The sequence below is a fragment of the Microtus pennsylvanicus genome, chromosome 1 (genome assembly GCF_037038515.1).
Source record: "Microtus pennsylvanicus isolate mMicPen1 chromosome 1, mMicPen1.hap1, whole genome shotgun sequence".
Classification (NCBI taxonomy): Eukaryota; Metazoa; Chordata; class Mammalia; order Rodentia; family Cricetidae; genus Microtus; species Microtus pennsylvanicus.
Genome location: NC_134579.1, coordinates 203,271,909 through 203,286,144, shown reverse-complemented (window position 1 = coordinate 203,286,144; position 14,236 = coordinate 203,271,909). Strand labels below are relative to the sequence as shown.

At 44.0% G+C, this 14,236-nt stretch overlaps 1 protein-coding gene across 1 annotated transcript in view; it reads right to left on the bottom strand.

Annotated features, from left to right (window-relative positions):
* Ust (uronyl 2-sulfotransferase) overlaps window positions 1-14,236 on the bottom strand; it is a 279,700-nt gene that overhangs the window by 109,630 nt on the left and 155,834 nt on the right. The window contains exon 3 of the mRNA XM_075949235.1: window positions 2,501-2,656. Within this exon, the coding sequence (XP_075805350.1) occupies window positions 2,501-2,656 (156 nt within the window). The remainder of the gene's footprint in view (window positions 1-2,500; window positions 2,657-14,236) is intronic.

Here is a 14,236-nt window from a genome sequence, read left to right as displayed (position 1 = left end):
TATTTATTTATAGCCATTTTCTTCTGGGTAGTAAAAAGATCCTAATCAGCCAAAGTAAGGGAAAAAAGGAAATTCCATCACTATTAAGCAGTTTAAAACAGTTTATGTAGAAACCATGATATCTGCCCCCCATTTCTCTCTCCAGACAGGGTGTCACCCTGTAACTCTGGCAGGCCTGCAATCCATAGAGACGGGCTGGCCCCTGCCTCCCTAATGCTGGGATTTGAGGTATGTGCCACCAAACCCAGCTTCATGGCTTTGAATGCCACACACACTTTTCTTTGTGCTTAGCATGTACATGTGCATGGGTGTTCGTGTTGTGTTTGCATGTGTATGTACATGCTTATGGAGGCCAGTGTTTGTGTATGCACATTTGTGTGTGTGAATGAAGGTGTGAGCGCGCTCGACATGGCACATGTGGAGGTCAGAGGACAACTGTGGAGGTCAAAGGGCACCCTCAAGAGTTGGTTCTCCTGTTATACCTTATTTTGAGATGGAGTCTCTGCTAGTTTTTCCTTTTCTCCCCACTTCCTCCTTCTCCCTCCCTCCCTCCCTCCCTCCCTCCCTCCCTCCCTCCCTCCCTCCCTTTCTTCCTTTTGGCTGCTTATGCCAAGCTAGCTGGCCCTCAAGCTGTGGAGAACTTTCTTGTCTCTGCTCCCCATTTCGTCACAGCGGTGCTACAAGTATCTGTAATATTTGCTGACTTTTACAGAGGTTCGAGGGATTCAAACTCAGGTCTTTGCACAGAAGCAAATGCTCTCGCCCACTGAGCCATCTACCCACCCCCGCCCTATTTCTTGAGAGTTCAGTAAACCTAGAGTCCTCTAGACTGCCAACCTGGGATGCCCACTGGGTGGCCAGGTAGCTCTAGGGAGCCACCTGTCTCCGCACACACAGCATAGGGGTTGCAGACATGTAGTGCGTATTCAGCCTTTTGTGTTTGTGCCAGGGAATTTGAACTCAGGTCCTCAGGGGCAAACACTTTCCTCACGGAGCCACTGCCCCAGCCTAAACATTTTCTTTTTTTTTTCCAACAGAAAATTTGCTACAGGCCCTTAAAGCAGCCTTTTGAGTTATTTTAAATTGGGAATGGCACCCCTCTGTCTACAGGTCCCATGGGCCTCCAAGGGAAAGATGATGTCTGAGGATCGGATGCACGCTGACATTTTGATATGATGATCTCAACTTGACAGTAAGTACCACTTATGGGGTAATGCAAGTTTCTAAAACGATAGAAAGAATTTTTGTTTTGACGCCAGGTTGTGGTTTGAATGTGAAATGTCCCCCCAGTCTAATGTGTTTGAACACTTGGTCTCCAGCTGGTGGTGCTGTTTGTGAGCGGTGGAACCTTAGGAGGAGGAGTCTTCCTTGAGGAACTACGTCACTGGGAATGGATTTGAAGTTGCACAGCCTGGCCCCACTTCCTGTTTTTACTCTCCACTTCTAGACTGCTGGCCTCATGCCCCTGCCATCGTGCCTTCTCTGCGATGATGTGACTATCTGCTCTGGAAGTCTAGGCCAAAATAAGTGCAAGCCAAAAAACACGCTCTTCCCTTTTATTTATTACGCATACAGAGTCTGGCCTGCATGTATGCCTGAAGGCCAGAAGAGGGCGCCAGATCTCATTATAGATAGTTGGGAGCCACCATGTGATTGCTGAGAATTGAACTCAAGACCTCTGGAAGAGCAGCCAGTACCTCTGAGCCATCTTTTCAGCTACACCCCCTTTCCCCTTTTAAGTTGCTTTCGTTGGGATATTTTATCACAAGAGAAACTGATAACCAGGCTGACATCAAACTTCATCTTGCTGAAAGATCACTGAGACTACAGCACCCAACTCTCCTACACCAGCAGCTCCTAGAGACAGCTGTCCTTATCTCTCCAGGGGTTTTCAAAGCAGGACAAGCCTTTGGAACTTCTTCCCAGCAGCCAACAGTACCGCATTCTGCCCCAGGCATTTCTGTCTCTGTGCATAGTGATTCTGGTGCCAAAAGAGACCCGACAGAGTAGGAGATTGGTTTTGCTCCCACTGGATATAACATATGCTGCTTTGGAAACCAGGACCTTTGAGTTTTTTTATGAGATCCCTGCTCTGCGTTATCCAACTAGATTTCCTGCATAAGAAGGAAAGCTCTTTGCCGTGAAGACTTAGGATATAGATGAGGAAATGCAAAGAAATGCTAAAAGAAAATTTTTTTTGTTGTACGCCAAAGGTGTTAGTAATATTTATCTAACTCAGTGGTTTAAAGATTTTGAGGTTATCCATCTTGTTAATCTATCTTAGCAAAATAGCCCATGGCTAATGTACACAGTCCATCTGACCTGACAGAAGTAAACACTTATGAAGACTTCTTAGGTCTTAGATTTCCTACACAAATCCTACCTTAAATTTCCTTCTACACCCTGAGAAAAATACAGCATGCAATTGAACCTTCGTCACGAAGGATATCCCATAGGCGCCCACTAATGGCGTGATTTAACAGTGGGGACGTCAACTTACTTGTTCGTTTTTAGTCAGCCTGGTTCTGTTGTGAATGTCTGACGTGACCAAATTGAACCCGTGCTTCTCTGACAAGATTCTCAGGAGCAAGACCACGGTGCGGCTGCCACACTTGCCGACTCTGTTGTAGACCACCTGGCTGGGGAAAGGAAGGACCTGGAAGGAGAGCGAGAGAAGCGGCATGAACCGTGGGCGAAAATACGAGTCCTCCTCGTTACGTGACAACACAGAATGTTGGATATGTCAAGCGGACGGAAGCGCAGAAGTAAGGAGCTACTGTGCACACAGAGCCCCTCATCATATTTTCAGGAGAGAGCTGACCTGCCTGCACTCAGTCAGACTTGAAACTGATCAAGTTTCATGAAGTCTATAAGGACTGATGATGAGTTGGTCTCAAAAGCATGGCACTGGAGCACATGCTTTAGTAAATTTTTTTCAAGGAATGCTTTATCAGACTGGATTAATCAAAGAAGACAGTGACATTAAAGACTGATGTAGAGACTGTGTGTGGTGGCACACGCCTTTAATTCCAGCACTTGGGAGGCAGAGGCAGGTGGATCTCTGCATTCCCAGACAGCCTGGTCCACAGAGCAAGTTCCAGGACAGCAAGAGCTACATACTGAGACCTTGTCTCACACAACCACAGCAAAAATGATGTAAAACTCATATATCATAAAAAAATCAAACTTATAAACAGGAATTCATTATAAAATTTAAGGAATTTCTTTTCAGTAGATCCCCCATTATAAGAGCATCACCACCATCAAGATCCAGGGCATTGTCATCACCAGCCCCAGACCCTCATTCCCGCCATTGTTTCACGTCCCCACATTATCCCAACCTCCTGGAACCGTTTCCATATGTTCTATCTCGTGGGATTCCCAGCAGGCTCTGGAGAAATTATGTCAGAACATTTTCCAGCATCTGCGGCGCTGTAGAATGAGTGACTCAATACTCCATCCTCTTACATGGCTGGGCACCACTGCCTTGCATAAACAAACTGGGTTCTGGTACCTCAGCTGATGAACACACGGATCATGTTCCCATAGTAACACGGCTGTGAGGAGGTGCATACCTGATTTTGTGTGGATGCGTTTCAGATGCCCCTATATGCATACCTAGAAGTGGGGCTTGCGGACCTACAACAGCTCAGCATCTAGTGTTTCATGCCAAACCGTTTTCAATTCAGCTGCACTGCTCTGTATTCCCATCAGCAACATGAGCCTTCCAGTTCCCCCACATCCTTGCCAACCTCGGTCACTGCCTGTTTTTGTGTTTTTATTTTTTATTATAAACATCCCAGTGGGTGTGAAGTGATAGCCTATTGTGGTTTTAAGTTATATTTCCCTAGTGACTAATAAGGTTGACCATCTTTGTGTGTGTTGGTCACGTTCTATTTTCTTTGTGGAAACGTATTTTTAAAGTTTTTACATTGTCAAGCTGAGCTTTATTGATGCATTTATAGGGCATTATATTCATTTCTTTGTTTATAGATAAATGAACTGCAAATGTTTTCTTCTTCTTCTTCTTATTCTCGGGGCTGTCTTTTTGCTTTCATAACAGGTTCTTGAGAAGTCTAAAAGTTTTATGCTTTGGTTGGAGCCAATTTTATTTTGGCTATTTGTGCTGAGATCTAAGACATTCCATGCGGTGCGGGCCTATTTTCTTCTCAGAGTTTTACACTCCAGTCCTAACAGTTTGAGCCTTTGATCCACTCTAAGTTCATTCTTTGTGTCGCATTGGATCAGGCCTGGTTTTGTGCATTTGCAGGTGGCCTTCAAATGGTCCCAGCAACGTTTAGTGAATGGCTTGCTCTTTCTTCATCTGTCAGCCTTACTGACAACTTCCGGGCTGTCAACCTGTGTCCATCCTGAGCATCACCTAACAGTCTTCATTAGGATAACTTTGAAAGCAGTTTTGAAATTAGGACAGGTGAGTCCATTCAGCTTTGCTCCTTGGTTGCACAAGAACAGATTTCAGTCATTCTGGGTCCTGTAAATTTCCAGAGGGAATGTCCAAAGAAATTTTGTAAACTTCTTTTTGCCAAAAAAAAACCCCTCCAGGTAATTGAAATTTTAATAGCAATTCCATTTAACATTTGGGGGACAATTGCTATCCTAACAACATTGTCTTCCATTCAGAATATACATTGCTTTTCCACTAATTTCATTCTTTAATTTGTTTCACTGATATCTCATAATGTTCAGTGGGAAACCTTTATAGTCTCAATTTATTCTTTTTGATGCTTTATGAGGGGAATTATTTCCTTAATTTTATTTTTGGATGGTCCATGACCAGGAATACAGCTGATTTTTGCATATTGATCTTGAATCCTGTGTCATCTTGCTAACTCATTAATGAATGTAGCAAATACTAACAATACTGATGATTTCCTCCATCTTTGCTCGGGGAGTTCTACATATAAGATGACATCATCTGCAGAGATATTTATAACTTTACCGTTTCCAAATAAGGCTTTCTCTGACTTCATTTTCTTTCCTAACACCCAGTGATAACGGCCTACAGAAGCATTATACAAGGCATCTATGATTAAATATTTGTACCCCCAGTCGAGTCCTCATTTCCATCTTGAACGATCAGCACTGTGCACTAATTGATGACAACAGTCAGACGTTCCTTTCATTCAGCATCTTCCCATGATGGAAGGTTGTAAGAAAAGCCCAAAGGAGAATGGCAGAGCACCGCACAAAAGCCACAGACAAACACACTCAAAACATAACCTCTGTCCTACAGATTAAGGTATTCTCTTGAAATAGCCTACAGGAATGAACTTAGAAACAGCCACAGTATTCCCATCAGCTACTTAGTAGTCAGTCACAAGCTATTGTGATACAATTCTTCCCATTCCTATTATTTTTTTTATAGCCACATCCCTAGAGCCAGTCTTCTGGCCTTCTGTGATGTGTCTTCACACTGCCTAGAATGTTCCTTGTACATACAAAGAGCATTGGCAGATGCTGACCATGTCTTGGCCACTCTGATCGATTTAATAAGCTACCTAATGCTAACAGTGTGATTCTGCTAAAATTTGAAACCAAGAAAATCTTCAAATACCGATGATCTTTCTAAGAAAATGCAAACGAAAGTTACCAGGGTAAAAAAGATCATCACAGTATAATAGGTCTTTACTTAGAATATTATCGGGGTGTACCCTCCCCCAAAGTCTGTTCTCTGGTAACTATGGCAACACAGATACTCAGAGAGATCCGTCATGCTTGCAGGTATAAGTATGAGCCAAGGAGGTTGGCCTAGGTGATCAAGATTAGTATGAAAGAGTTAAAATAGTGTTGATTACTTGGTCCTCCAGTATAACCAGGGCTGGTACTGACTACAACCGTGCCAGCTGCCCATATAAACACACAGTTCAATTTCTCTATAAAAATCAGTTGCCCAAGGCTGGCGAAATGGTTCAGCAGACCAAGACAGTTGCTTGTGAGCCTGGCAACTTGAGTCTGAGCCCAGAGACTCCCACAGCGGAAGGAACGGACCCACTCCCAAAAACTGTCCTCTGACCCCCATACATATGGCATGAATACCTTCTCTCACACACATAACTGTAAATAACTGTAAAACATAAAAGGAAAGCAATTACTTGAAAATTGGCCTTTCCGTATAGACCCCACCCCATCTTGTAATACAATAGAGTCACGGAAGAAAGAGAATGGTTACATTTGCATCTATAACATAGAAGCTAGGAAGAAAGAGAATTGTTACATCTGCATCTGTAACATAGAAGCTAGGAAGAAAGAGAATGGTTACATCTGCATCTGTAACATAGAAGCTAGGAAGAAAGAGAATTGTTACATCTGCATCTGTAACATAGAAGCTAGGGGGTCACACTTACTTGCAGCTCCAGAGGACTGTGATTAAGTCGTGCATGGAGGAACAGTGTCCTAAGACACCATTCTTTTATTTCAGTTATTATTGTAGATAGAGACAGTCACGGTGCAGGGCTGCAGGCATGTCTAAGAAGGACTAAAGGGAGGAGTGGGGTGCTAGAGACCTGAGGGGAAAGTATTCCTTCTCCTGATATGGAACACACTGACTACCATACTGCTTCCTTTGGCTAATAGGTGCCTTTATTATTAGAGTGATGAATTAGTCTTTAAAACTATTAGTGCAAGTCTTTCATTAGTGTTGTGGGAGTCCTCAAATAATAATCATAGTGGTGGTTTGAAAGAGTGGCACTATTAGGAGGTGTGCTTTGCTGGAGGAAGTGTGTCACTATGGAGGCGGGCTTTGAGGTTTCATATATGCTCCAGCCGTACCCGGTGAGTCAGTTCACTTCCTGTTGCCGACACAAGATGCAGAACTCTCAGCTACCTCTCTAGCACCATGTCAGCCTGCGTGTCACCATGTCCCACCATGGTGATAGTGGACTGAACCTCTGAACTGTAAGCCAAACAACTAAATGTTTTCCTTCATGAAAGTTGCTGTGGTCATGGTGTGTCTTCATTGCAATAGAACCCTACCTAAGACAATCATAAAGATTATCGATTATAAGAGACATTTATATAAGATCAAAAATCCTTGGACTAAAAAGAAAGGTATCTTAGGACACTGTCTTCCATGCATTTTGATCATGTCCTCTGGAGATATCTCTGAACAAGACTGGGCCTGTTAACTTTTTATCATGGAGGTGGGGCTCATGTGGTTCCACACGTACCCCTCCCCACAGGATTCATAGACAGTTTAAGATTATTAGAAGAGAGGTCTCACAAGGCCCTAACCCTTCCCAGGATTATACGTAGTTATGGGCTACTAAGGAAAAGGTCTTAGGGGGTCGGTCCTGTCTCTTCCTGTAGGAGTTTTAAGCAGACAACCTTTGCTGGGGGGAGAGGGAGACATCACAGGCTTTGCTTTCCCGCCCCCCCCCCCAAGGATGTATAGACAGTTAACCTTTGTCAGGGAGATTTTGTGTTTTCCTAAGTGATGTAGCTGCCCATGAGTTGTCTAAGATCCTGTAAGTAAGCTGGGTTGAACTTACTGCCTTACAAGGCTAGACTTGGGTGAAATCCTCTCTGTGGTTTTCACAGGGATGAACTTATATTTGTTCCCTTCGCCCAGGAAAAGTTTCTCAAAACAAAGGGAGAACACAACATTCCCATTGAGACAATTCCATCTAACACTGACAAGGAGCCCTGTAACGGGGACTGGGGAATGTGTCATCCAATAGGTTTCCCAAATCACACTGTGACCTTCAAAGACACCATGACACAACATCACACACAAATGACTCTCCAGCTCAAATTGTTTCCTAAACAGCCTAGGAGAGGTGATGGGCCAGTAAGGCAGGCTAAATCGACACGTTAGTTTTGGATACTGTTAAAGTGAACAGTAAGAAATTGATTCATAACTGCTCTAGGGAGAAACACAGATTCACTTCTGTAACTCTGCTTTAAAAAACTCAGCCTCCCCGTTGTTTGAAGGGTATTGTTTGGAAAGACGACGGAAAGGGACTAGACTTCACAGAGGACCGATTCCGTCTTGGCCCCTGTGCTGTGTGTGCTAAAGAATTCTAATGCATTTTTAAAGAATTTTATACTGGAACAGTGCTTTTACATCCTTTTTTTTCCCTTCCCTTCCCCAACCCCTGGCATATTTCTTCCACTCCTTCTCAATTTCAAGACCTCTTCTTTAGTTATCATCGTTACGTATATGCACATACATATAAATCCACTGAGTACATTTTGTGCTGCTCCTGTGTACACGTGTTTTGGGCTGACCACTTGGGATGTGATGATCTATCAGGATGCTCATCCCTGGGAAAAGAAATGATATTCCCTCTCCCAACAGCCAACCACTGCCTGGAGCAACCTTTCTAATCCTCATTCACAGTGATTAAGAGTGGTACGTCCAATAGCCTTGTTGTCTTTTAATCTAGCTGTGTATTTCTGTAAGAGCTTATGTCATCAATTGGCTTAAGTAGCAATATTATCCTCTAGGTCACACCCCCCACACACACTGATACTATCCTCTAGGTCACTCCCCCCCCCCACACTGATACTATCCTCTAGGTCACTTCCCCGCGCACTGATACTATCCTCTAGGTCACTTCCCCGCGCACTGATATTATCTTCTAGGTCACTCCCCCGCGCACTGTCCTCTTCCTCACAGACCACATCGTCCCTAGGACAGTGGAGTTCGAGGTTAATAACGCAGGCAGTCCGGCCCATGACCCAGAACTGTCACCCGCTACAGTCCAATGTTTCATTTGGTTAGTACTCTACATTCTCTTTGTCATCGCAGTCCCTCAAAACTTCCTGTGAGAGAGTGGGATTATATTTAGATGAATGAAACGAAGCCCAGAGGGATCAATTGCCATTTCCAAGGTCGCAAAGCTCAGAAGTCACATAAACAACTGGAACCTGGCTCTCGGCTTTTTGGATCTCCAGGACCTCTGTGCCGTACCATCAAATCCAAAGGCAAAAGGAGCTTCTGGCTTGATTTCTGTGGCAGAAGGAAACAGGCTATTTCCTTTCTTGGGTCTTGCATGTAGCAAAGCTCATGAGGAACACTGCTTCTCAGCAGCTGTCTGCCGCAGTCACTATAGGCGACACCACTCAGTGGTTACCCAACTGCCTAAGCCAGGCTGACAAAAGTGGGTTAGACTTTTCCTCTCTCCTCAGGACTCATTTTAAGGAACGAATGTGACCTCAGTGTCAACACCACTAATGAGAGGAAGTAGCAGGATGAACTTCCACATCGCTCCTTCCCCCTCCAAAACCCTTATCAGCGATATGCATGGCTGCCTGGGGTATTATGAAAGTCTTGCACTAAAAAAAAAAAAAAAAAAAAGGAGACAAGCAAGAAACGGGAATTTACAAGGGAATGTTTATAAAATCCTTCATGTCCTTGAAGAGACAAGCAAATCTCTTCAAATGAGACACTTAATGACTGTGAAGAGACACTAACCCACAAATCCCATTTTCACCAATAGGTGTTTGCCGGTTGTCAGGTAGAGAATCTGCACCCTCACTTGAAGGATCCTATTAACCTTTGTGCACAAGTTCTGAATTCAGACTCTTGCTTTGGGTGCCCTGTAGAGAAATATCCACCAAAAGCCTTCATTGTTACCACCTCAAATAATTCTTCAAGTATGGCTAGTATGGGTATATGAATGTTATGTCTGTGGTTTCCATTTTATGGCCAATTTACAAAAGTGAAGGAGCCTCCAAAATATTTCCGTCTATGAATTATGTATTTTTATGTTTCTGCCTTGTAAGTTCTGCAAATGCCACAACCCCCCAGAGCCTGACAGGCCCATGTGGAACATGCCAAATAAACAGAAGGCCTTCCAACTCCTGAGCGCAGCAGTAACTACCACCAGATGACAGCTACAAGTTTAATGGTTTATCCCCTGCTGCAAAGGAGGGGGAGGGGAGAAAAAGCCTTGGAGGCAGACCATGTCTTGGTCTAAGTCAAGACTTCAATGATCTTTGACTATAGGACTTTTAGGGGCTTGTATAAATTGAAGAATAAACATCAAAGCTAAGCTTAAGTCCCTGCAAAAGAGCATTTATTATAATATGTGGCTTTCAAATGGCTGTGTATTCTAATTCTTTGTAGAAATTTTTTTTAAAAAAATGCTGATATCTATCTCCTGTACTTGGATTCACTGAATGAGATAGTTTATGGCAGTGGTTCTCAACCTGGGGGTCATGACCCTTTCATAGGGTTGCCTAAAACCATCAGGAAACACAGATATTTACATTATGATTCATAACAGTGGCAAAATTACAGTTATAAAGTAGCAACGAAAATAATTTTATGATTGGGGTCACCACCATATGAGGAACTGTATTAAAGGGTCACAGCATTGGGAAGGTTGGGAACCTCTGGCTTAGAATAAGGATTGGGGATTCTAGTGGCTCCCAGGAGCCTTTGCTACCGGGCAGTGCTGCGAGGACTCGCAAACATCCTGTGTCAAGTGATTTAAAGGGCTCTCAATGGCCTGAAAGATAAAAATGGGTAAAAAGGTTGCCTGCATGACCCCAGCCAGGCCTGGAGAGCTGTGTCTCGCTTGTGTACTGGTGGTCTCTCCTAGCTAGGGTTTCTATTGATGTGATAAAACACCATGACCAAAAAGCAAGTTGGGGAGGAAAGGGTTTATTTGGTTTATCCTTCCAAATCATATTCCACCATTGCAGGAAGTCAGAACAGGAACTCAAGCTGGGCTGGAACCTGGAGGCAGGAGCTGATACTGAGTCCATGGAAGGGTGCTGCTTAATGGCATCTTGTCCTGGCTTGCTCAGCCTGCTTTCTTATAGAACCCAAGACCAGCAGACCATGGTGGCACCACCCACCATGGACTGGGCCCTCCACAATTGATCACAAATTGAGACGATGCCTTACAGCTGGTCCCAAAGAAGGCTTTTTCTCAGCTGAGCCTCTTTCCTTTCTAATGACTCTAGGCTGTGTCAAGCTGACACACAAAACCAACCAGCGCATGGTCTCCCCTTGAGCTGGCAGTCGTGACTACCTGAGCATGTGTTACGTATATTACACAGTCCTTGATGAATGTCTGTTCACGCAAATGGGCTAGGGACCAGGTGGGCTGGTTAACTAAATGTGGAGTCAACTGAAATTCTCACCAAACACTGACACAGTGTTAGCCCTTGAGAGCCAATGCTCTGCCGAATAGGAACAGATTTTCCTCAATGAACAAAATTGTACTTGGTGACTTTCCAGAATTTCCACTTCATAGTTAAACATACCAAAGCAAGGGCAGCCACAGCCAGGACGTGTCAAGTCTGAATTTATTCCTGTTATGCACAGTCCACAGAACTTTGAGAGCCGTTCAAACTCACTTAACTAATCCGCATTTTAAGGTTTCCCATAATACCACGGTGCTAGAGACTTCACACCTTCAAGACTAGGTTTTCTTGTGAGAGGGAAGGACTGAATTAACATCCAGTAAATTATCTTCTGAAGGTATTATGTTAAGTCTGTATCTTTATTAACTTAGGGGCTAGAAATGCTTTAAAAATGGCCTCCTCCATGAGGACATGGAACTAGGGAAAAGAGCAACTGGCCCCACCCATCTGTGAAGCCTACAAACCGCAACAATGACCAGCACAGCAAGATATAACCAGTGGTACAATAGTGGCACATTTATCCTTGGGGTAACCAACAAACAGACTTAAGACCTGGGCCATGAGAAATTCATGCCTGGTACTGCAAACCTAGCTGCCTACCCATAGCTACAGAGGCTATAGAGCCAAGAGGAGAATCTACTACTGCCACTGTCCTAAACTAATATAACTTCTATGATGTGCTCTGACCCTTATACCCCAGACAAGTGAAGCTCTCTTTTTCTACAACACATGGAAAACCACAAAGATCCACAATTAGTCAGAATTCAGAAAATGCGTGACACTGGAGAGCCTAACCCCACTGGATACATCTGCAATTCAACCCACATACTCGAGGGCCGTCATGAAAGGGTGGGTGGGAAGATGGAGAGAATCAAACCAGGATGCCTGCTACAAGAAAATGTCCTCCAGACATCCTGGGGGGACTGTAGTCAGGAAATTTCAGCAGTGCGGTTGCTCGGACTACACCTGTGTCAGATCAATTATCAGTTGACATGTCAACCTGGATGGGGGAAATTTCACAAGGTCTCACCCCAGATGAAGAGAGCTACAGGTGGCTTCCGAGAGGGAAAATAGGTTCTCTTTAGGGAGTCCCCAAAAGACTGTCTAATTCCATGCAGTCATCCTTGGATACATGCACATCCAGGCAATGCTAAACCGTGTGTGTGTGTGTGTGTGTGTGTATGTGCGTGTGCATGTGTGAGTGTGTGCACATGTGTGTGTGCACACGTGTGTTAGTGATAATTAAAGAGAAGGCTGTGAATTTGGGAGAGAGTGGGAAGAACAAAAGAGGAGTTGCAGGGGGAGGAAGAGGCATGGTTGATATAGACACAGTGTTTGTGTACAAAGTTCTCCAAAAAATTCAATCAGTACTAGATTTTGCCATGATTTACCATGAAATATATTCAAAACGGCAATGTGTATTCAGAACAGAAAGAAAACCTTCAAAGTTTCAGTAATTCACGCTGCTACCACGGGCTCCAGCTTCACTGGTGCGCACACTATTTTGAAAGTGGAGGCAGTTTTCTAGTTTTCTACCTGTCCCATTCTTGTTTGCTCCTGTGATGTTATACAGCTACCTTACATCTTCACTAATTATTTCCGTTTTTATCAGCTCCCTGCCCTATTCAAGACTGCCAGAAAGGCTTCCAGAACCCAGGGCTGAGACTCACTGGCCTCTGACCACCGGTGTGCCCATGCCATGCCTACTACCAAATATATACCTATTCTCCCGTCCCCAATACCACTCCTACCTTCTGAGTGCCTTTCCTCCATTCTTAAAGAGGAAACACAGAGGACCCATTTAAGAATCCCATTTCCTCTCGGTATGTGACCCCTGGGTACAAAGCTCCTCCCAGCCACAAGTCTGAAATAACATCTTTGTGCTCTTCTAATTATTCATTCATAACCTGTCTCCTCTCAGACACTGGGCCAAATCTCAACTTTATGCTTTTTCCTCCCCCGCTTCCAATTACTGCAGTTTTGTGTCTAATGTGATCTATAGGAAGATAAAAATAGCTAAGAAGTCCATCTGGGTCTCTCTGCCATGCAAGTGTAGTTAATTAATAACATGCCTGTCCATTAATAATCAGTTGGGATGGAAATACTAAGTATTTTTATCATTAGAATGTAGTTCTTTTGGTTATCTTCTAAAACTACAGGGAAGTCTATGAATTTGTCTCATTTGCAAAGTTAAATAAGAAAAAGTGTAGCAAAGAAATAAACTCCCTGGATGACTGAAGACCATGAAATTCTGGCGTCCTCTATGGTTTTGTTACTCTAAGTGGTTCAGTGCATTTGAAAGAGCGACTTTGAGCAAGTTCTTTAGTCCAAAGTTTCCTCGGGTGTACCTGGCAGTCGCGAACCTGAGTGCTACCCACAGTTTCTCTCCTGTCTACATTCCATGTTGTGAAGCCAGGGCCATACAGTGGTGACGGATATCCAGGGAGTTGCCTGTGTGACATCCTGCACTTCTAAATATTCATCCATTCTGACCTAGCTACTGTCTCCATCTCTGTATTTACAGCACCGTCTCTTTACCATGATCATCTGCTAAAGCAGCCACTTACACAAGGAGACAGTTTTTGGATGTTTCCTTCCATTGGAGCTTCTGGGTGTTCTTCAGTGTTCAGTTTGATGAGGAAGCCATTTCTTGGATGATGCTAAATGAGCTCCCTGAATGCTAGGGACAAGAAGATGGATACCCGCAAAGGTCAAATTAATGAACAGGCAAGAAATCTGCATATTTAAGGAGGAACTTTCATTTTGAGTTCTGAATCACTCTCTGCTTCTTTCCTTGGCCGGCATACACATGACAGACAGAAAGAAGTCCAGAAAACGGCATCTAATTACCAAAAATGTTACAATTACAAAAATCCAGGCATCTCAGTCAAAGGAAACTGTGCGTATGGGGGACTAGGACAATAGAGGTCACCTACTATTACACGTAGGAGGCTCGAGGAGCAGGGTGTAAAATGGGAGAGCCGCCAAGCCTTCTGGGAGGAATATTCCCAAATGCTTTGGGGGTCTTCGGCTTGCTTTTGCACGCATCTGGGGTGTGGGGGAATGTGTGTGTGTGTGTGTGTGTGTGTGTGTGTGTGTGTGTGTTGCCTGTGCTTGG